The sequence below is a fragment of the Scyliorhinus canicula genome, chromosome 21 (genome assembly GCF_902713615.1).
Source record: "Scyliorhinus canicula chromosome 21, sScyCan1.1, whole genome shotgun sequence".
Classification (NCBI taxonomy): domain Eukaryota; kingdom Metazoa; phylum Chordata; class Chondrichthyes; order Carcharhiniformes; family Scyliorhinidae; genus Scyliorhinus; species Scyliorhinus canicula.
The window spans coordinates 18,082,974-18,106,956 of record NC_052166.1 but is presented as its reverse complement, the minus strand read 5'-3'; the positions used below and the strand labels follow the sequence as shown (position 1 = coordinate 18,106,956).

Genomic DNA, 23,983 nt, shown 5'->3' with positions numbered 1-23,983 from the left:
CCACAGGAGAAGTTGGCGCAGAACCACTGGCAAAAGACCCAGAAAGGCAGCGGGATGCCGGACATCAGAGTCCTCACCCCATATGAGGGACGGGCATGGGGATTCCGAGGGTGGCTGAGGGCAGATCGGTCACCAACATGGAGATTGCCGCACGACACAGAGGGAGGATCTACCGGCCACCACCCAGATGAACTGCCACACAGACTGACTCATCCCTCCCACTGACCACACGTCCATTCTCCCGCAGGACCTCCAGCTAATGGCGCAGGCCCATCCGGGGTGACCCCCTGCACCCTCCCCCCCCTCCCCCTCACCTCACCTCCCATGAGAACACCTCGGAGGAGAGCTCTGAGAATGCAACTGTAATAGTCGTGGCACTGTTGTCATATCCCCACAACCACCAGTACAGAGACTCACCACCTCAGTGGGCAACGGTAGTGAACAGGCTGCCTGGGCACCTGCTGGTGCGCACCACACTGTTGCAGGAAAGCGCAGGCGAGACAGCGGTCGGAGATCTGCTGGATTGCAGGACTCAGCTGGGCTGAGCCTCTGGATCAGGTTAACTAGCAGCTGATGCAGACGATATAGTGCAGATATGATATTCAGAGGGGAATTTCAGTGACCCTTCAGCAGGTCCATAGCCGATTGGAGGAGCCTCAAAGGCTACAGGTGCAAAAAATGGCGTGGAAATGTATGGCACCGAGGCCAACACTGCTAGGGTGGCAACCGCAGTGGAGAGCCTGGTGCATGACATCGGCAGCATGTGGACGTGTCCAAGGCGTGGTTCAGTCGGTGACGGCCATGGCCGAGGGCCTCTGTATAATGTCCGAGGCGCTGGGGACGTGACCTGTTACCATGTAAACCTTGATGGGGCACTGTGGGACATGTCCCAGTCTCAATGGGCAAAGCCGAGTGCTGCCGAGCTTGTCCCAGCCACTGAGGAGCATTGCCAAGGCACTGCCAAGTTTCTCCCAGTCGCAGGTCGGCATTGCCGAGGCACTGCCGAGGTTGTCCCAGTCACTGAGGAGCATTGCCGAAGCACTGCCGAGCTTGTCCCAGTCACTGAGGAGCATTGCCGAGCTTGTCCCAGTCACTGAGGAGCATTGCCGAGGCACTGCCGAGCTTGTCCCAGTCACTGAGGAGTGTTGCCGAGGCACTGCCGAGCTTGTCCCAGTCACTGAGGAGCATTGCCGAGCTTGTCCCAGTCGCAGGTCAGCATCGCCGAGGCACTGCCGAGCTTGTCCCAGTCACTGAGGAGCATTGCCGAGCTTGTCCCTGTCACTGAGGAGCGTTGCCGAGGCACTGCCCGAGCTTGTCCCAGTCACTGAGGAGCATTGCCGAGCTTGTCCCTGTCACTGAGGAGCATTGCCGAGGCACTGCCGAGCTTGTCCCAGTCACTGAGGAGCATTGCCGAGCTTGTCCCTGTCACTGAGGAGCATTGCCGAGCTTGTCCCTGTCACTGAGGAGCATTGCCGAGCTTGTCCCTGTCACTGAGGAGCATTGCCGAGCTTGTCCCAGTCACTGAGGAGCATTGCCGAGCTTGTCCCAGTCACTGAGGAGCATTGCCGAGCTTGTCCCAGTCACTGAGGAGCATCGCCAAAGGCACCGTCACCATGGTGGTAGAGACCCCTGCTCACCTGACCCACTCCCTGCACCCTAGACACCTGCATGTAACGCTACCTGGACTGGACACTGGATGTTCGGACGTTGTACACTGTGTCCACGTTGTTGCTTCCTGCAGCGTCCAGGAACTGTGTCCAGGCATCACGGTCTGATTAGGATGTTGGCGATAACTTCCACATGCTACATGACATACCTACCCATGCGGATCCACTTGGGAAGTATGAAGTGCTCACTTAACTACGATTACCAATTCCCTATTAGTAATAGCCTTCATCCGCGTGGCCAGAGGCCTCAGTCAGTGGGAGTTATGAGTGGTTGGTGGGGGAGGCAGGCAAGGGCTAGGGTTGCCACAGAATGGGTACACACGTTCCAGGAGTTGGCATGGCGAACCCGCGGTCAATTAGCACCCACCTACTAGCCGAGACCATAGTCGGCCATCCCACCCCCATGGCGGCCCACCCTGACCGAGGCTGGCCCTGGTGGCTACTCCACCCCCTCCGCGCCCCGGGCTCTTTTCCTGTGATTGAAGATGGCCAATCGCCTACTCGGGTCCCCACAGCAGCTCCTCCTTCAGCTTCAGGTATTTAAAAAGTGGGACTAATCTGCGGCAGCCTGACTATTCAGGTGAGGCCATTAGATCACGCGAGGTTGTTCGATAAGGGGGTCGCTCCCGTTAATTGTATGGAGATTGAACTTAAGTACTGATGATTGATTTCTCACCACGCTGAGGCGAGATCCGGATTTTGCCAAGGGAAGCAGGCCGGTTAGATTGTGATGGATTGGCGCCTGGCGCAGTTCTTGTTTTTGGTCTCTCCCGTTATTTAACGGCCTCATTGCGCTCTCGCTTAAGCGCAACACGGCATTTAAATAGCTGCCCTTGTCTTGAACACCTCAATCGAGGTCATTCATGAGCAACATGGTGGCACAGTGGTTAGCACTGTTGCTTCACAGCTCCAGGGTCCCAGGTTTGATTTGCGGCTTGGGTCACTGTCTGTGCGGAGTCTGCACGTTCTCCCCCTCTATGCGTGAGTTTCCTCCGCTTGCTAAGGTCTCCTCCCAAAAGTCCTAAAGACGTGCTGTTAGGTAAATTGGACATTTTGAATTCTCCCTCAGCGTACCAGAACAGTTGCCAGAATGTGGTGACTAGGGGCTTTTCACAGTAACTTCATTGCAGTGTTAATGTAAGCCTACTTGTGATAATAAAGATTATTATTATTATTACATAACATATCAGGAAGAGCAAGGGTTCCAACACTGACCCCTGGCAAACACCTCTACAAACCTAAGCTTCCTCCAATCTGTCAAACAACCATTTATCGCTACTCTGTTTACTGTCGCACCCAATTCTTATCGAAGTGCCTTATTTCTCTTTTATTCCCCAAGCTAGAATTTTGCTCAGAAGTCTGTTGTGTGGCAGTGTGTGAAAAGCCGGTTAAAAATCCATATACACCACATCAACAGCATTGCCCTTATCAACCTTCTCTGATACCTCCTCAAAAAGCTCCAGCAAATGAGTTACACATAGTTTTCTCTTAATGAATCCATGCAAGCTTCTGTGAATTATCCTGTACTTGTGCGAGCAACTATTGATTTTGTCCTGAACTACAGTTTCCAGAAGTTTCTGGAAGTCAAGCTGTTTGGTCTGTAGTTGACGGCTTTGTCTTTTCACACCTTTGTGAACACGAGTGTGAATTCTCCAGCTCTCTGGCATTACCCCCTGTGTCTAAGGAAGACTGGAAGCTTATCACCAGCGCCTCTCCATTTTCACTTCCCTCAATACCTATGGATGCACCTCATCTGGTCCTGGTACCTTATCAATTTTAAGTAACGATTGCCTTCCTGACACTTCCGCCGTCTCAATTTTAAATCATTCTAGTGTAACAATTACTTCCTCCCTCACCTCTGCCTGGGTAGCATCTTCTTCCTTTATAAAGAAATATGCAAAGTACTCGTTTAATATGTCCGATATTTCTCCTGCCTCCACGTGCAAGGCCCTTTTTAAATCCATAACTGGTTTACTGTTCTTTTACCAGACTTTTATTATTTCTATGCTTATAGAAGAATTTGGGATTCACTTTTATGTTAGCTGCCAGCCTCTTTTCATGCCCTCACTTTGCATTTCTGATCAGTTTTTTCACTTCCACTCTGGTCCTTCTGTCTCCAGCCTGATTCTCCATTGGATTTTCTACCTGACAACTGTCATATGGGCACTTGCCCCATTTCATCTTCACCTCTATCCCATCACTCAGGATTTATTTGTCCTACCTTTCCTCTTCGAGGGAACATACCTTAACATTACCTGCAATACATTTTCCTTGAAGGCGGCTCATTGTTCAGCCACTAATCTTTTCTGCCAAAATTTCATTTGAACGCACTCGACTGCAATCCCTGTGGTGTAGGTATACTCACAGTGCTGTTAGAGAGGGGGTTTCTCTGTGACTGAAGTCCAACTCTGATGAGGCTGGATGTGAACACTGTGATACACCAGGCCTCTATCCCAGCAGGCTAAACCTCAGAGATACATCATCGGCTTTCAGTCACAGAGAAAACCCCTCTCTAACAGCACTGTGGGTGTACCTACACCACAGGGATTGCAGTCGAGTGAGTCAGAATCAAATTGGCTGTCTGGAATGGGGAAGCTCTGCTGTAAATATTCCTGGAATTGTTGCATTCTCCCAAGTGGACTGCAGCATTATGAAATCCATGTGTAAAGCCGTGCCCATGTGATTAGTGGTTTCCTCCATACAACCTGCCACTAACTTGCTACGTTCACCCATCGTTGCATCAATCGTAAGAAGATATCTGTGATACCAAGATCAAGATTCTTCAGCCAAGGAATTGGAAGATCCTGTATCACTACCAGCTGTTTATGCATTGCCTCCACAATATGCTGCTCAATATATCACTCACTAAATCGCCCCAGATGGGAGACTCCACAAACATTCTATCCCTCCACCATTGACGCATTGTAGCTGCAGTACCATCTAAAACATGTACGACAGGAACTCACCGAGTTTCCTTCGGACAGCACCTTTCAAACTCATGACTGCTGCATCCAGAAGGCCAAGAGCAGCAGATGCATGGGAACACCACCACCTGGAAGTTCCCCTCAAGTCACTCACCATCCTGACTTGGAAGTGTGTAGTAATCCACGGGAGGCAGGAGTTCCGTCACCACACCGATATTTATTTACAATAACGATATGACAGGAGCAGCTACAAACTGTACTGCTAGCAGTCCAGTCAACTTAAGACTGACTCACAAAGCCTACACAGGTGATTATATGGGCCCCCTCAATGAGCTATCATTGAGGGAGCTCATACTCCAATTGGCCAACCAATAAAGCCAATTGGAGTTCATTACACCCCTCCCCCCCCCCCCCCAAGGTCCGAGGAATTCCTGCCAGCTGGCATTCCTCTGAGCTTCTTCCTGCTCCTCATGTCTGGGTCTGTCACCTCTGTGTCGTCCGCCGGGTCGTTCTCCGAAGTGGGCGGGGTGTACCTTATAGGTGCCCGTCTTTTCCTTGACGACCTCCTTGGAAGTTGTTCTTCCTCCTCCTCGGGGAGAGGTGTTGCGGCGGCCTCGTCGAGTGTGTCCATCTCCGACTCTGATGACTGGATGACGGGGTCTGTAGAAATTGCTCAGGGCTGGGGTGTGGGTATCCTTTCCATCTGGGCTATCCCAGCTTGAGGCGGTCCTGCTTTGCCTGCCTCCAGGTGTGGTTCCGCTGCCCTTATTTAGTCTAGGTGTTTCTTCAGCACCTTACCTCCTATTGAAACCTCATAGGATATGGGCCCTGTTTGGGACTCTACCGTGCCTTTGACCCACGTTGGTCCATTCCCATAATTCTTGACCCAAACCGGTGCCCCCACCTGGAAATGTCTCTGCTGCCGACTATTAACATGCCCCCTGCGTTGGGCCTCCTGATGTTTCTCCACTTTCCCCGTTAAATTTGGGAAAAGGAGACTCAGCCTCGTTCGCAGCCGCCTTCCCATTAAGAGTTCAGCTGGCGGTATGCCCGTTGTGGAATGCGGTGTGGTCCTGTAATCAAACAGCCAGCGGGAGAGCTTTGTGTCTATTGACGCTGCCGGCTGCTTCTTGAGTCCCGCTTTAAGTGTCTGGACCGCTCTCTCTGCCAGGCTGTTGGTCGCTGGATGGTAAGGGGCCGTTTTGATGTGACGGACTCCATTTTCCTTCAGGAATTTTCCAAATTCCCCACTTGTGAATGCCGTTCCGTTGTCCGACACCAATACCTCCGGACGTCCATGTGTTGCAAACGAGGCCCTGAGCTTTTTAATTGTCGATATTGTGCTTGCCGTGTTTACCCGGTGGACGTCCAACCATTTGGAGTGGGCCGGCATGGTCAATATGCAGGCGGGTCCACGGTCTGCCTGGCCATTCCCACGGGTGCAATGGCGCCGCTGGTGGTACCCTTTGCCCCTGTTGGCACTCCTGGCACCGACGTACCAAGGCTGCTATGTCTGTGTCCAAACCTGGCCACCAAACGTAGCTTCGAGCTAGCATCTTCATTTTAGATACCCCTGGGTGTCCGTGATGTTACTCAGTTAAGATTGCCTGACGGCCCTGAGCTGGGACGATTACCCGGGCTCCCCATAACAGGATACCGTCTTCTACAGTTATTTGGTCCCTTCTGCTCCAGTATGGGTGCATCTGGGGCTCCACTGGTCTTTCCAGTTCCCCTGTTAGCAGTAAATGCTGCATCTTGGCTAAAACTGGGTCTTTTTGCATCCACAACCGAATATGTTGTGCGTCTACTGGTAGGGTGTCCAAAAAATTTAGTCATTACTGTCTCCTCTACTTTTGGTATTTGCGGCGGAGTGTCCGGGAGGGGAAGTCTACTCAAAGCATCTGCATGTGCTACTCGCGTTCCCAGTCTGTGCTCCAGAACGTATCTATACGCCGCCAGTAGCAACGCCCAGCGTTGGATTCTAGCTGATGCAATCGGGGGTATTGACTTGTCTTCTTTTAATAACCCTAATAACGGCTTATGGTCCGTCACTATGGTGAATTTCCGCCCGTACAGATACTGGTGACATTTTTTTACTGCGAATATCACCGCCAGTCCTTCCTTCTCGATTTGGGCGTACTTCCTCTCAGCCATCGCCAAGGTCCTCGAAGCATAGGCTATTGGCTGTTCTTCCCCATTCCTTCCTCTATGGGCTAAGACGGCTCCTACCCCGTAGGGGGATGCATCACAAGTGACCACCAACTCCTTCCTTGGGTCATAATGCTCCAGGACATTTTCGGATGACAGCTGTTCCTTAATGTCCCTAAATGCTCGGTTTTGGCGGGCGGACCATTTCCATTCTTGCCCCTTTTTTAGTAGCTGGTGGAGAGGTTCCAGGATGGACGCCCTATTTTCAATAAATTTTCCATAATAGGTTACCAACCCTAGAAATGATCGTAACTCCTGGACCGTGGTGGGAGCTGGGGCTTCTTTTATTGCCCTTACTTTGTCTTCTAATGGATGTAAGGCTGACTCGTCTACTTTATATCCCAGGTACGTCACTTGTGGGGCCAGAAAAACACATTTTTCCCTTTTTAGCTGTACGCCTGCCTTTGCGAAATGCCTGAGCACTTCCTCCAGGTTCCTTAAGTGTTCCCTGTTTGTCCTACCCGTGATTAAGACATCGTCCAAATAAATCGCCACCTGCGGTAGTCCCTGCAGAATATTTTCCATCGTACGCTGGAATATAGCGCAGGCTGATGACACTCCAAAAGGTAGCCTAGTATAACAAAAAAGGCCCTTCAGGGTGTTGATCGTAGCGAACTTCTGGGAGCCCTTGTCCAGTTTTAACTGCAGGTAGGCGTGGCTCATGCCTAGTTTCGTGAACAAAAGCCCACCTACCAATTTGGCATATAGGTTGTCTATTTTCGGGATTGGGTATTTGTCCAGCAGTGCGTATTTGTTTACTGTCTGTTTGAAATCTCCACAGAGACGTATCGAGCCGTCTGGCTTCAAAATTACCACCGGTGCTGCCCATTCTGAGAACTGTACTGGTCTGATAATGCCGTTGCGCCGTAATCTTTCTATTTCGTCATCTACTTTCTTTCTTAATGCAAAAGGTACCGGCCTGGCCTTACAAAATTTCGGAAGGGCTTCTGGGTCCACGTGCAAAGTTGTTTTGGCGCCTATGATTTCCCCCAAACCTTCCTGGAAGACCTCCGGGTATTTTTGGAGTACTCCACTCAACTGCCCGCTTCCACTCTGGAAAATTTTCATCCAATCTAATTTTAGGTCTTTCAGCCAGTTCCGTCCAATTAAGCTCGGTCCGGAGCTCTCTACTATCGTCAACGGTAATCTGAGCAATTGTTTCTCATATTCCACAGGTACATGAGTCGTGCCTAGAACTTCCAGGGGTTCCCCCGTGTAGGTTTTAAGTTTTGTCGATGTTTTTGTTAGGGTTAGTGGCTGGAGTCCATCTTTGATTTTTCTAAATGCTGCCACTCCCATTACTGATACGGCCGCACCCGTGTCTATTTCCATTATTGTCGGCCGCCCGTTCACCCGTGGGGTAATCCTAATGGGTTCTGCTTTCTTCGTTGTAATATTATATAATTGTTCCCCTTCGGAGGAGGATGGGGCGTCTAGGTTGTGTACTTCCCTGCGTCCCCACCTGCTATTCCTCTTTTGCCACCTCCTTCTAGGGTTTCTGTCATTGTTACCCCACTCTGTCTGGTGCCAGAAACGGTCCTTCTCTGTTGGGGGAGGCTCAGCCGGTACTTCCCTCTGTCTCCAGTTAGTCCTGGCAGACTTGGGGGCAGTTCTGGGGTTTTCCTTTCTCCCTCTATTCCTCAGGTTTTTCCTGAGAGCGGCTATCTGGTAGCAGAACCCATTGCGGTAGTCCCTCTCACAGGTATCTACCTCCATTTGTGTGCCCTGTAGTTCCTGCGCCCCACTTGCTGCCTTTTCTAGGGACAGTGCGAGCTGTAACGCCTGCCTGCAGTCTAGCTCCGTTTCCACCAACAGGCGTTTCTATATTGTGAGATCGTTTATACCACACACTAACCGGTCCCGAAGCATTTCATTTAGCATCGGGCCAAACTCAAATTTTTCCGCCAGCCTTCTCGGGCGGGTCAAGAAATTCGTGACTGACTTCCCGCTTCGCTGTGTAGAATCTGTACCTACGCAAAATGAGGGGTGGTTTTGGGTCGTAGTGCTCTTTCACCAATTCCGTTACTTCTTGGAAAGTTTTTGTGTCCGGCGCATCGGGATAAGTCAGACTACGTATAATGGCGAAAGCGGAGGGCCCGCACGCCGACAGCAGGATAAGCCGTCTCCTTTCGTCCGTCAGTATATCATTTGCCCGGAAGAAGTAACACATTCTCTCCACATACTGGGACCAGTCCTCAATAGCCGGGTCGAATGTCTCTAACCTCCCAAAAAACGGCATTTTAAAAAAATGGCAAGGCTTACCCTCCGAGTGCGGCAACTGGTCTCCGCAAAATTCGTAGTTTACCTCGTCGCCACTGTAGTAATCCACGGGAGGCAGGAGTTCCGTCACCACACCGATATTTATTTACAATAACGATATTACAGGAGTAGCTACAAACAGTGCTGCTAGCAGTCCAGTCAACTTAAGACTGACTCACAAAGCCTACACAGGTGCTTATATGGGCCCCCTCAATGAGCTATCATTGAGGGAGCTCATACTCCAATTGGCCAACCAATAAAGCCAATTGGAGTTCATTACAAAGTGTATCGCTGCCGTTCCTTCACGGTCGCTGACTCAAAATCCTGGAACTCTCTCCCTGACAGGACACTGGGTGGACCTACATCCCAGAGATTGCAGCGGTTCAAGAAAGCAGCTCACCACCACCTTCTCAAGGGCACCTAGGGATGGGCAATATAAATGCTGGCCTAACCAGCACGGACCACAGCCTTCAAATATATTAAAAATAGTGTCTGAGCTGTTACTTGTGGGGTGGAGAATGAGTGGTGCATTCTGTGAAGTGCTGTTTGGAATCTGATTCGACTTTCCTCTGACACAGTTAGTGAAAGAGCTGAGATAAAGCTATAACAATAATGTCCTTATCAAATTTTTCCACATCCAGCTTCTGATTGGTCAATGAGAAGTAAATGAGAGAACAGGCAAGTGGAAGAGCAGGACATATAGTTAGCAAGATCCCGGAATTCTTTCCTCCTTCAGTATTCAGAGAAGTGAGAGGTCGCACAATCAACATGATTGACAATAATGCTAAGGATTAACATGCAAACCGATTGGGTGCAGTGACACAATATCATGTAGCTACTTTGGATGGAATGATTTTATTTTGTCCTGAATGTGAGGCTGGTGGTACTGAGTGTTAGAATGGGCCTTCAGACAACCATAAAAACTGAATTACGATAGCGTGATGGAAGGATTATGGAAGTATCATAAATGCTAAATACACTGATGTGGAGATGCCAGCGTTGGACTGGGGTGAGCACAGTAAGAAGTCTTACAACACCAGGTTAAAGTCCAACAGGTTTGTTCAAACACGAGCTTTCGGAGCGCAGCTCCTTCACCTGAGGAAGGAGCTGCGCTCCGAAAGCTCGTGTTTGAAACAAACCTGTTGGACTTTAACCTGGTGTTGTAAGACTTCTTACTAAATACACTGAATTAGGGGAAAGTTGCAGCAGGTTCTGTTACTTTCGCCAAGTTGGAAGATCATTATATTTCTTCCGACCTTGCCTCCGGTTAAGCGTATGGTACTCTGATTCTGGAAGCCACCTTCTATCATTCTTGTGGGCTGTTTCCTGGGGTGCAGGTGGCAGGAGAGTCCTGTGACACCTCAGCCTTTTTCCTACGCTTGTTTACTCTGTCAGAATTTCAGTGGCTCCACTTGGGAAAACTGGCATTGGGTGTCCTGCTGAGCGTGCTTGCAAACAGCAGGCTTCCCTCAGGTAAATCACAATGACTGCCCATTTTAACAGCCACCGCTCTTCAAAGCCGGCAACAGCAGGCAGACTGCCACTCAGCAACAGGCAAGCAGGTCCCTAACAGGGGTTTTCCATTCTGAGAGCACCCCTCCTCCTCCACCACCCTGAGATTATGGGAGTGCTTTGTGGAGACTATAAATACACAGGGAGGGGGAGGGCGTAAGTGTATCACTGTCTGGGTAGGAATGGAAAATCTAGCCTGTAAAGTCTTTCCAAAGAATAACCTTTGTGTCTGTGGTTTGCAGCTGGACAATGCAAGAAATATGTGCATCCGTACGTCATTGTGGTTGTGGTGAAGGCTATGTGCTAACTGAAGTATACAGTATGGTTGAGTCGGGGGAGCAATAACTACGTTGTCAACGTTCTTTACATTAGACAAGTTTCCTTCTTGGGGGCTGGAGGCAAACAATGGTCTTAGTTCAGGGTGTCTGTTAAAAATTCTGGATCTGCACTTGATATTCTCTCTGATTAACCATCACCAGTCACCCCCTGAATCAAACCCACAAACTGAAGAGCTTCTTCCCACACATTCTCTTGGGTTCTTCTATCTGCCAGTTTTCAGCTCACATCTGGGACCCTCCAAACCATCTCCCCGGCACCATCAGGTCGTCTGACCTGACACCGAAGGGGACAAGGGATCTGTCAGCCCAGTTTGCGAAGAACATGGCCTCGCTCTTGTCATGATTTATTTTGGCTCCGACGCCAGTTCGAACTGTTGCAGAAGCTAATCGCTCGGTGCACTGACAGCGGATCCGAGCAGAAGATGATGGTGCTATCCATGTACAGGGAGACTTTGATCTGAGTACCCCATTGCCAGGGGTATTCACCCCTCTTATGCTCCCAACTGTGGTGATATGCCTGTGCGCACTTCTGTATATAGTTAGTAATGCAACCTCCAACCATCTGGTGGTTGAGACACCTGCCAGTTGGCAGTAAGACGTACATGAGTATAGTCGCACTTGACTTCCAGGAGAATTCACTGAATTTATTCATTCATTGCTGTCTGTATCCCAATTCGTTAGTTATCTTTCCATGTGTTCATATTAATAAATTATCTTACTAGTCAAAGAACTAGATGTTCTGTGTGCATCTGTACAATGGTCATAACACAGAACATAACACCAAACTTCCTGATTGAGTTAGTAAAAGGTTCAATATAACACACAAACAAGGCAGGGGAGAGAGGGCAACCTTGCCTGACTACAAATTTGATCTGAAAGTTCTCTGATTCCCACCCATTGACTGAAACTACGCTACTGATGCTTGTGTCAGTTTCATCCATTGCCGTGTCCCTCCTGAAGACCCAACTGTCTTATTCTGTCACAGGACTTCTCCTGGTCCAGGCTGATGAGATGGTTGTCCGCCCCCAATCACACACACACGTGCGATCAGATCCCTGAGTGACTATGAGAGCTCTTCCTACCGAAACAGCACAGTCTGATCAGGCTGTATCGTCAACTCAAGAACATACTTGACCCAATTGCCGATGGCCTTGGGCAGGACTTTGTGGTCCACGTGAAGCAGTGGGATGGCTCACCAATTTATGATCTCCTCCCCTCACTCACCAAATGGCAACATCATATATCTGACAGTACGCAGAGTGCAATTTCCAACTTAAATTCAAATAGTGGCAATTTATAGCCATTCGAATGTGACCGTTGCAACAGAGTCTCTGGGTTCAAAGTGTCCAAACTACTTTCATTTACAAATGCTAACATCAGGAGAAGAGAGTTCAGCTCATTAACCTGGGTACAAGTCCAAATGTGTTCCAGCTTTTAGAGAGCATTTCCATTGTCGTTGTGTGTCTTAGACTATGTTCTTATTGGTCCTTTATGTCTTGTAACTTGTTCTCATTGGCCCAGAGTTCATTCTTTACGCTCGCCGAGTGTTCTTTGTTTAGCCCAGCCTGTTCCTAGGGGCTGTGATTAACTATCCTCCTGAACTTGGCGGATCACCTCAGTGTACTTGGTGCTGTGTGGGTGCCCTTACCTCACTCAAACCCCCTTCAATCTCTGATCAACAGGCTTGTAAAGCCCAAGCTAGTGTCACTTTCTCAGCAAGTGAACTTCCTGGTTCACCTTTTCTTCTGTCCTAATCTGGATCTCTGTGTTTTCTGAACGGTGTAAGCCTTTCTTTATCGTTTGCAATGAACTTCCCAACGAATAACAGCATTTATTCTGTCTTAGTCTGTCAAAGGCCTTCTCCTGGTCCTCGATTGTGTGATTAAACTGGTTGTCAGCTCCCCGATTTTACATTGAAAATTCAAATGCTTTTCTCGCAGGCACGCTCAAAATGAGATTGTGTCAAGACATTTTGAGAGTGAAAACACGTCAAGCAGATAGAGTTCAAAAGGGGCACTAAACAAATATTGTTTCCTTTTCGTCATTGCTCATTATCAAACTGCCGAGATAGTCAGAGGTGCCAAGAGACAGCAGTCAATATTGAACACAGAGGGAGAGTGGAGGGGTTAAGTGTGTGAACTATCTAGAGGTGACCTCGCTGGCTGGGAGGGTGTGAAGTGCTCAGGGGAATAGTTGCTTTCTCTTGCAGTAGCAGCACCAAGCCACTGTGACTCAGGAAGGAAATGGCAACAGCATCATCCCCTCTGCTTTCTCAGCATCGATTGCACCACAGCTATAGAGCCCTTTGAAGGTTAGACAGATGAATGAAAAAGGCAAGCAGCTAGAGATTGGCTTCAGTTGCAGAGGTGTAGCCGATGTTGAGGGACTGCGGCCTGGAGCCCCCACACTGTGCTGAATGAGAGAAATGTGAGCTAGCTGCAATGCTGCAGTGCTGTTGCTGCTGCAGACAATACTGCCATCAGAGGTAAACAGAGGGCTCGGAGATACAGCAAGAGAGAGAGAGAGAGAACAAGCTGCAGAACAGCCACTGCCCTTACAATCAACAGAGACGGAGACTTTGCTGCTGGAGGGGAGGTTGTGCTCATTTGGAAAGTGGAAGCACCAGATTGACTGCAAGTGCAGGTAACATGATTCAAGCAAGCACCTTCAAACAGCTCGCTGCTCCTGAGCTGAGAGATTCCTTCATTGATTGAGCTCTGTCGCTCACTCAGTTCTGTCATCGAGGCTTCTTCTGGAACATGTTTGCAGTGCTTGCCTGCTCTTGCTTCATATTGCAGCACTCACTGCCGTGAAGCAATTGAGAGCCCAGCCGAGGAAGAGAAGTCGAATCGTGCTGTTATAAATCTGACACTAAGACCTCAGCCTCACTAGGTAACGAGTAAGGTGCTTGAATCAGGTGTCGACTGTGCAAAGGATTCAGGATGTTCCTTGCGGATTGTGTTGCAGCCTGACCCTGCTGTATGGATAGTGAAGAATCCCAGTGCACAGAGGGAAGGCTGCAGGGTGCAGAGATGGTCAGACAGCGAGGCGAGTACAGCCCCTGCCTGTGAAGCAGGCTGCCTAGCCGCAGCGTGGACTCCCTTCCCCTTTCCCCATGGCGTGCCTGAAACAGCAGCAGGCTGCCATCAAGATGGAGGCAGTGAAGATTGTTCCAGCAGAGAAGTTTGCAGATTGCCCGAGCTCGCAGGCTCGCTACGGGCCCTCACAGTGTGTCCGGGAGCCGCCACTCGTCGGAAAGTGTGCCTGGCCCCTAGAGTCCGAGATCATCGCGAACCAGGCCTGCACTGATGTCCCCACCCTAGAGAAAGCCCGGAGCCCCAGTGGACTGGCCAGGACGCCACCCCGCCGCGAGAAATTTGTCCAGGGCCACCGCAAGGCCAGTGCGGAGATGTGCTACCACCGACAGACACCATCGGATGAAGTCATTGTTAATCAGTACGTACTTCACCAGTCCACCACCTCAGAGCCCCTGGAATGCCCCACCTGTGGTCACGTGTACAACGCCACCAACAAGCGCCCACGGATTCTCTCCTGTCTACACTCGGTGTGCGAAGAGTGCCTACAGATCCTCTACGAGTCCTGTCCCAAATACAAGTTCATCTCCTGCCCCACCTGCCGCCGGGAGACCGTCCTCTTCACTGACTATGGCCTGGCGGCCCTGGCCGTCAACACCAGCATCCTAGCCCGGCTGCCAGCCGAAGCCCTTACCACCAACCCGGGGCAGTGGGGCGGCGAGGCCGACCGCAGCTGCTACCAGACCTTCCAGCAATATTGTGGTGCGGCCTGCAGCTGCCAGCTTCGAAACCCGCTGTCTTCCTGTGTGATCATGTAGGAGAAGAGGGAAGGCCCTTTTCCCTGTTGCAGAGTAACGTTTGCGACAAAAGGGGATTACTCCGAGACTGAACAACCTGCTGTGCTTTCTCAGCAGCCTATATGGTAAATTATCTATAACTGCATTATCTCACCTGGGAGTTTCTGTGTTTTCTGTGAAATCAAAGATATCACATTCAGATTGAGTGACAAGTATTATGCTGGCTTGATAGTTTTGCCTGAGAGGCAGTGTTGCCAAGCAACCTGCACATATTTGACTCTGACCTCGGAATTGCTTCTTTCTCCACCCCCAGTATTATACAATGCCTAAAACCATTGCCAACGCAGCATCTTAAGTGTTGCCCTCTCTAGGTCGGTAAAGCTTAATGTGTTCGAGAGCCACGCCAAAGTATTCGGCAGCCTATTGAGATCCATTCCATCCCAGGCCCTGTCCAGGTGCCCTCAACCTTCACCAAAATGCCACATCCGGCAAGAACATATTTTTTTACCTGAATTTTAGATTTTGATCTTTAGATAAAGAGAGGAGGGTTTAATAGCACTTATTTTTAATTGCAAACATCCTTGCCGAAGCCACAGACCTGCTTCTAACTTCCCTGACGTCAAAGGCACATTGACAGCTTTTGTGCAGCGTCAGCCTAGCCAAAGTCAGCGGCAGGAGTCAGCCACCTGGTCTGGCTGCCTCTGCACCAGAGCACAGCAGCCCCCTGTGGTTCTGGGGGGAAGCTGGACTGAAGAGAGTTCAAATCCATTTGTTTCCACACCAACCAGTCAGTCACAGTAACCAGATAATAAAGGCTGCTCTCACCTATGTGTCTGAGTGGATCGGGTTTGCTTTTTGCTCCTTGCCCATCCACAATCCTGTCCTTGGGCTCTAAGAAGCTGTTAACACATTAAACACAATATGCTGGAGAGATACTTGTCTTTGGCTTCAGTTCAGGTGTGAAGAGCGCCTGCTGCCAAAGGTAACAGTCCGTGCTAGAGAGCTCGCCGAGAGCAGTGCTAGGAACACAAAGAATGTTTCTTTATTGATTGTATTCTGTGAATAAACTCTATATTAGACCTTCCACTTGTCTTCGTGCGACTACAGTCATTAAATTGATTGCGCAGAAAAACATTGGTGCACCGTCCAGCAAAGGGTTAAACTGGCAGCAATGACTGGCGGGCACTGGTGTTGAGATTGAGACTGCAACACCATGGGGCATCTCTGGGTGTGATCCTCACTCAACACCTCCACACTTTACACCAAACGTTTAAATATTTGTTGGGAATTTTATTACTAAGATGTTTCCCAGAGCGCACGTGGCAGAGCTAGCTGCATTTCATAGAGCTCTAATTGAATAGCAGGGCACATAAACTGAACAACAGGAGCAGCAAGGTGAACATCACAGATATTAACATGTGCACCATCAACTGGGGCACCACAGTGTCTACCACTGGCCACAAATACCAGGGTGTGTACCACTAACCAGGGCACCAGACTGTGTACCATTAAACCGGGGCACCAGACTGTGTACCTCTGGCCACAAGGACCAGGGTGTGTACCACTAACCAGGGCACCAGACTGTGTACCATTAAACCGGGGCACCAGACTGTGTATCACTGGCCACAAGGACCAGGGTGTGTACCACTAACCAGGGCACCAGACTGTGTACCATTAAACCGGGGCACCAGACTGTGTATCACTGGCCACAAGGACCAGGGTGTGTACCATTAACCAGGGCACCAGACTGTGTACCATTAAACCGGGGCACCAGACTGTGTATCACTGGCCACAAGGACCAGGGTGTGTACCATTAACCAGGGCACCAGACTGTGTACCATTAACCGGGACACCAGACTGTGTATCACTGGCCACAGGCACCGGTAAAGTAAAGTCACCATAGTCCCTGATGAACAGAGACTGCTTTCCCCTTTGAGGGGGAGAGCTGACTGGTGATGATTTAACTTGAGGATCACCGTACCTCAGGTGATGGGCAAGGTTGAAAAAGTGGGGCCTTCATGAATAATCTGGGCAGGGGTACCAGGGTGTGTACCACTAACCATGGGCACCAGAATGTGCATCACTAACTGGGGCACCAGACTGTACCACTAACTATGGGCATCGGACTGTGTAGCAGTAACCATGGGGACAAGTCGGTGTACCACAACTATGGGCACCAGAATATGTACTACTAAATGGGGCAGTAGACGGTGTACCACTACCCTCGGGGACCAGAGGATGTACCACTGGCTATGGACACCAGACTGCGCCAGGGTCAGGGAGGCCAGTGAAACCGGGTGGGGGAAGGGGGGGGGGGGGGCGAACAGTTATTTATCATGGTACATATTGGTGCCAATAACATAGGTAGAAGCAGGTATGATGAGGTCCAGCAGGCAGAATTGAGGGAGCAAGAAAGTGGATTAAAAAACTGGATGCAGAAGATAGCCTACCCTGGATTACTACAGAAATAGGCAGTTTGTCCAAATGAATGTGTGGCTGGAGAGATAGTGCGGGAGGGAGGGCTTTAGAGTCTGGGACATTGGGACCAATGTGGGGGATGATGGGACCTGTACAAGGTGGACGGGTTGCACCGGAACCAAATTCTTTCTATAAATTAAATTACTGGATGTGAGCTTCGCTAGTTAGGCCAGCATTTATTGCCCATCCCTAGTTGCCCTTCAGAAGGTGGTGGTGAGTTGACTTCTTGAACCTCTGCAGTCCTTGAGGTTTAGGTACACCCACTGTGCTGTTAGGGAGGGAGTTCCAGGATGTTGCCCCAGAGACAGTGAAGGAACGGCGATATGTTTCCAAGTCAGGGTGGTGAGTGACTTGGAGGGGAACCTCCAGGTGGTGGGGTTCCCAGGTATCTGCTGCTCTTGTCCTTCCAAATGGGTTTGGAAGGTGCTGTCTAAGGAACCTTGGTGAGTTACTGCAGTGCATCTTGTAGATGGTACACATGGCTGCCACTGTTCATCGGTGGTGGAGGGTTTGAATGTTTGTGGAAGGGGGAGCAATCAAGCGGACTGGTGGTGTTGAGCTTCTTAATTATTGTTGGAGCTGCACTCATCCAGGCAAGTGGAGAGTATTCCATTACACTCCTGATGTGACTTGTAGATGGTGGGCAGGCTTTGGGGATTCATGAGGTGAGTTACTCGCCATAGGATCCTTCGCCTTTGGCCTGTCCTGGTAGCCACAGTATTAATATGGCTAGTCCAGTTCAGTTTCTGATCAATGGTAACCCCCAGGATGTTGATTGTGGAGGATTCAGCGATGGTAATGCCATTGAATGTCAAGGGGCGATGGTTAGATCCACTCTTGTAGGAGATGGTCATTGCCTGACATTTGTGTGGCACGAATGTAACTTGCCGCTTGTCAGCCCAAGCCTGGATATTGTCCAGGTCTTGCTGCATTTGGACATGCAATGGGACCAGCGTCCTTGTAGGGAGGTTTGCTCGTTCTGTTGGGAAGGATTTAAACTAACATGGTAGGGGTTTGGGATCTTAAGAGATTGTTCAGAAAGGGTAGATACGCAGAGTTTGATGAACTGACTGATGAGTTAAGGGCACAAACTTAAAATGTGGGGATATAATGCCATTGCTGTCACATGATTTAGAGAGGGGCAGGATTGGCAGCTCATTTTCAGGATATAGGATCTTCAGGCGAGACAAGGAAGGAAGTAGAAGAGGAGGGGATGGCATAATTTTGATAAAGGAATAAAGTACAGCAGGAAGGAGGAATGACATCTTAGAAGGCTCTTCAAATGAAGCCACATGGGTAGAACTTAAAACCAAAAAGGAGCAATCACATTGCTCGGACTGTTATCGTGGCCTCCGAAATAGAAGAGCAGATATGTGGGCAAATTTCAGAGAAGTCACCAAACTGTGTACTGCTAGCTGCAGGTCCCAGACAGTGTACCACTAGCCACGTACACCAGGCTGCCACGAGCCACATGCATTAGGCTATGTGCCACTAACCATGCAAACCAGGCTGTCACGAGCCACATGCATTAGGCTATGTGACACTAGCCATGGGCATCAGGCTGTGCACTACTGGCCTCTTGCTGCATACATAGAACATAGAACATAGAACAGTACAGCACAGAACAGGCCCTTCGGCCCTCAATGTTGTGCCGAGCCATGATCACCCTACTCAAACCCACGTATCCACCCTATACCCGTAACCCAACAACCCCCCCCTTAACCTTACTTTTATTAGGACACTAAGGGCAATTTAGCATGGCCAATCCACCTAACCGTCAGATCACAGTCATCATATCACAAATGCAGGTTGGATATCCCAGGATGCTGTCTCAGCGTTGCATGGTGTGGACTGGAGGCAGACTGCGGAATGCTACTTCATGGTGACTATCATTGTGGACAGGCCATATCTATGAAAAGGGGGCAACCTGACATTTAAGCTGTGGGTTGAACATTTCATGTGTAGTTTGAGTGTTTCATTGTATTCATGATATAGTGTGAGTATTTTAGAGAACTTGAGTATTTCAGGATGGAATTTGAATATATCAGGGTGGTTAGAGTATTTCAGATTAGAGTTTGAATATTTCAAGATGTGGGTTGAATATTGCAGAATATAGTTTGAGTAGATTAGGCGTATTTATATATTGCAGGGTGCAATGTGTGTAATTATGGGTCCAAGTTATTGCAGAGTCTAGCTTGAGTAATTCAATGTGTAATTTCAAGGCTCCAGGGTATAATTTTGGTATTGCAGGATACAGCATGAACAGTTGAATATTGCAAGTGTGGGCTCAGCCTGATCAGTGATAAGTTGGATATTGCAGGGTTTGGGCAGATTCTCATCAGGTGAGGTTGAATATCGAAGGGTCAGAGTTGAATATGATTGCCTCTAACCCAGAAAGTTTGATTACACCCGAGGACTTGATAGCCAAAAAAAGTGTAGTCATAACGTGGCCAAACAGATTGAGTATCAACCTGCAAATCCTCCTGGCACACACCGATGGCAGGCAGCAAGAGCAGGAGAGATTCCTGGTCAGACGTGTGATGTAAATAAAGTTGGAGCCTCTACCATCACTATCCGTAGCCCTGGGTTACAACATGCATGTTGCCACAGCAACATGAACTCCCTGAATGATCGTTAACACAGAAACACACATTGGTTAAGGTTTAGGGCAGCACGGTAGCATTGTGGATAGCACAAATGCTTCACAGCTCCAGGGTCCCAGGTTTGATTCCGGCTTGGGTCACTGTCTGTGCGGAGTCTGCACATCCTCCCTGTGTGTGCGTGGGTTTCCTCCGGGTGCTCCGGTTTCCTCCCACAGTCCAAAGATGTGCAGGTTAGGTGGATTGGCCATGATAAATTGCCCTTAGTGTCCAAAATTGCCCTTAGTGTTGGGTGAGGTTACTGGGTTATGGGGATAGGGCGGAGGTGTTGACCTAGGGTAGGGTGCTCTTTCCAAGAGCCGGTGCAGACTCGATGGGCTGAATGGCCTCCTTCTGCACTGTAAATTCTATGATTAAAAAAATACTATGATTAGGGTTGAACATGGCTGGGAGCAGGTTTGACTGGCATGAAAATACGGACAGTTAAATTGATAGAATTCCAACAGTAAGCTTCAGATAGAAGTACATAGAATACATAGAATTTACAGTGCAGAAGGAGGCCATTCGGCCCATCGAGTCTGCACCGGCTCTTGGAAAGAGCACCCTACCCAAGGTCAACACCTACACCCTATCCCCATAACCCAGTAACCCCACCCAACACTGAGGGCAATTTTGGACACTAAGGGCAATTTATCATGGCCAATCCATCTAACCTACACATCTTTGGACTGTGGGAGGAAACCGGAGCACACACGGGGAGGATGTGCAGACTCCGCACAGACAGTGACCCAAGCCGGAATCGAACCTGGGACCCTGGAGCTGTGAAGCAATTGTGCTATCCACAATGCTACCGTGCTATCAAGTATGAATTTGTGCAGTGTCCCTTCAGCCCTATACTTGCTTTTGATGATAAAAAGTATTGACAAAGTAGACGTAGAGCTGATGCTTCCTCCTGTGGAGCAATCTAGAATGAGAGGTCATAATTTAAGGATAAGGGGTCGCAGATTTAAAACAGAGAGGAGGAGAAATTCTCTCAAAGGGTCGTGAGTCTGTGGAATTTACTCCCCCAGAGTGACGTGGATGCCAGGACACTGATTAAATTTAAGGAGGAGATAGACAGATTTTTATGTAGCAAGGGTGGAAGGGTTATGAAAAAAGGGCAGGAAAGTGGAGTTGAGGCCGAGAGGAGATTACGGATTTTATTGAATGGCGGAGTGGGCTCAAGGGGCTGAATCGCCTGTTCCTGCTCCTAGTTCGAGTGTTCTAATTCGGATAACGACTGTGATGAGGTTCTTTTAAACGATAAATTGAAAATGTCTCAGATAGGGTCTGATTCCCAGTGCATGAAGGCTGGTATGGAGGCAGGATCAGTTTGGATGTCATGTCATCTCAGGCTCTTATTGATAAACAAATCACACGTCGGGCTAAATCTTCCAGTCCAACCCGCAGCGGGATCATCGCAGGCGGGACGTTAAATTTGAGGGACCAGCAAAGGTCCGTTGGCTTTTTGGGTGGAAATTTCCAGTCCTGCGGAGGGCGGGTCCCATAAAATCCTACCCTTCTTGTGATGTTGTGACAAACAGGGTTTAGTCAGCGTATCAGCTTGAGTTGTGGTGTGACTGTAAATCTTCACAGATTATGTTTAGGAATGTGGTCCTGATTGGACAGCACCTCAGGACTGCTTTGGGGATCAGAATCTGATTGGATAATAGCTCAGGGCTGCTTTGGGGATCAGAGTCTGATTGGATAATATCTCAGGACTGCTTTGGGGATCAGAGTCTGATTGGATAATATCTCTGGACTGCTTTGGGGATCAGAGTCTGATTGGATAATATCTCGGGACTGCTTTGGGGATGAGAGTCTGATTGGATAATATCTCAGGGCTGCTTTGGAGATCAGAGTCTGATTGGATAATATCTCCGGACTGCTTTGGAGATCAGAGTCTGATTGGATAATATCTCCGGACTGCTTTGGAGATCAGAGTCTGATTGGATAATATCTCCGGACTGCTTTGGAGATCAGAGTCTGATTGGATAATATCTCCGGACTGCTTTGGAGATCAGAGTCTGATTGGATAATATCTCCGGACTGCTTTGGAGATCAGAGTCTGATTTGACAGCCTGTGGCTCCTGTGTTGCTGAAGCTGTCCGGCTAACTGCAGTGTGTTTCAATCTTGTGCAGCCCGAGAGGAGCTGTACCACGATGGGATTGACTCAGGAAGCATTTTGCAGCAATCAGCAACACTGCATTTAAAGATTTTGTTTTTAAAAACATTTTGTTTTGATGCTGGCGATCTGAAATAAAAGCAGAATATTCTGAAAATACTCAGCAGGTCAGGTAGCTTCTGAGGAGAGAGATTCATTTCAGCCATTCAGCCCAACGAGCCTCTGTGGGCTCTATGAAATAACTATCCAATTACTGAAGGTGTTGCCACATACATCGACCTTTGAAACCTCAAAAACCCCACAACCCATTCACCGAGTGTAAAAGTCTACCATTAATAGGGGGGGGGGGGGGGGGGGGGGGGGGGGCATATTTGTCCTTCTTTACGTGTGGTCTGTTCTGCATTAGTGTGCCTTAAACTCCTGCGCACCTTCGCAATACATCCCGTATCACCTGCTTGATTCCCTGCACCTAGTTATAAGGTACAGACAAGTAAACATCCAATTTTGGGGCAAAATATTAAGGCTAACTAGCAACGGGAGTATAGCATGTCATGGTTGAAGGGTGGGTTGGGAGCGGGCAGGTGAGGGGAGTGTGGTCATGTTATGCACCAAGTATATGCAAAAACATGATTTAACATGAAACCAAAACTGTACGAGGTTGTCTAGCTGTGATCTCGTCAATGTCCTATATAATCGCACTAAGACATCTTTATTCTTATTCGCCAATACTTTTGTAAGAAAGGCTAATATGCTAACTGCTTCCTCTCCCTGCATGTTAACTTTGTGTTTCATATACAAGGACACCCATTCCCTCTGTTTCCTAATCTCTTATCATTTAAAAAAATGCTGTTCTATTTTTTCTTGCTATTTCCCCACATGATACTCCGTCTGCCATATTCTTGCCCACTTACTTCATCTAATTGTATCCTTTTGCAACCTCTTTTTCTCCTCCTCACAGCTTACTTTCCACCTTAACTTTGAATCATTGGCAAACTTGATACATTACATTCCGTCCCCTAATCTAAGTAATTGTATTAGATGATTCACTGATCTTGTGGTACTCCTACTTGGTTCATTAACCAATTTTCAATCCATTCTAATATATATTACGCTCAATCCCATTATCCTCAATATTGTGAAATAACCTATTGTGTGGTACCTTGTCGAGTATCTTTTTTGAAAATTAAACACAATACATTCACTGGTTTACCTGATATCTACCCTACAAGTTACAACCTCAAAAAACAAATTTCCCCTTCATAAAACCAGGTTGATTGTCAAATTATATTGTGGTTTCTAAGTGCTCAACAAGCACGTCCCTAACAATAGATTCGAGCATTTGTCTGGCAAACTGGCCTACATGTCCACTGCTTTCTCCCTTGTTCATTTATTGAGCAGTGAGGTTATTTTTTTTATTTGGTCCATGAGGATTATTCTAAGCACCTGGGAATTCTGGAAGATCAACTATCTCTGCAGCTACCTCTTTGAAAACCTAGAGTGTAGGCCATCAGGCCCAGGCGATTTGTTACCACCCCCTTCATTTCTCCAGTGCTATTTCTTTGCTAAAACTAATTTCTTTAAATTTATCTTCTTGAATTGTGCACAACAGTTTTATGGTCATTGTTAGAATTTTTGTTCAATTCTGATTTCAACACCTGCCAGAGTGGAATTTGAACCCGGATTCCCAAACATAAGCCTAAGTATCTGAATTACTCATTCAGTGATAATACCACTACCTAGAATCACAGAATTTATAGTGCAGAAAGAGGCCATTCGGCCCATCGAGTTTGCACCGGCCCTTGGAAAGTGCACCCCATGCTCGTCAAACCCTTGGTTCCTCACTATTTTTGGAATTTTTTAACATCTTCTGCTGTGAAGATGGATCTTTCACTTATCTCTTCCTTAAAAACTTTGACTTCTCTTTTTATATGTCCAACCAGCTCTTTCATGTTTTCTTTTCTCTATACTAATTTCTTTGTTAATCCTCACAATTCGAAAAT

At 48.5% G+C, this 23,983-nt stretch overlaps 2 protein-coding genes across 6 annotated transcripts in view; both read left to right on the top strand.

Moving 5' to 3' along the window:
• Nucleotides 1-23,983, top strand: part of LOC119955438 (tetratricopeptide repeat protein 28-like) — a 390,291-nt gene that overhangs the window by 238,440 nt on the left and 127,868 nt on the right. The gene's annotated exons all lie outside the window — the stretch shown is intronic.
• On the top strand, nucleotides 13,129-15,825 carry rnf208 (ring finger protein 208). The gene has a single exon (XM_038781603.1). It carries the CDS (start codon nucleotides 14,024-14,026, stop codon nucleotides 14,759-14,761), a length of 738 nt encoding a protein of 245 aa, XP_038637531.1. The 5' UTR covers nucleotides 13,129-14,023; the 3' UTR covers nucleotides 14,762-15,825.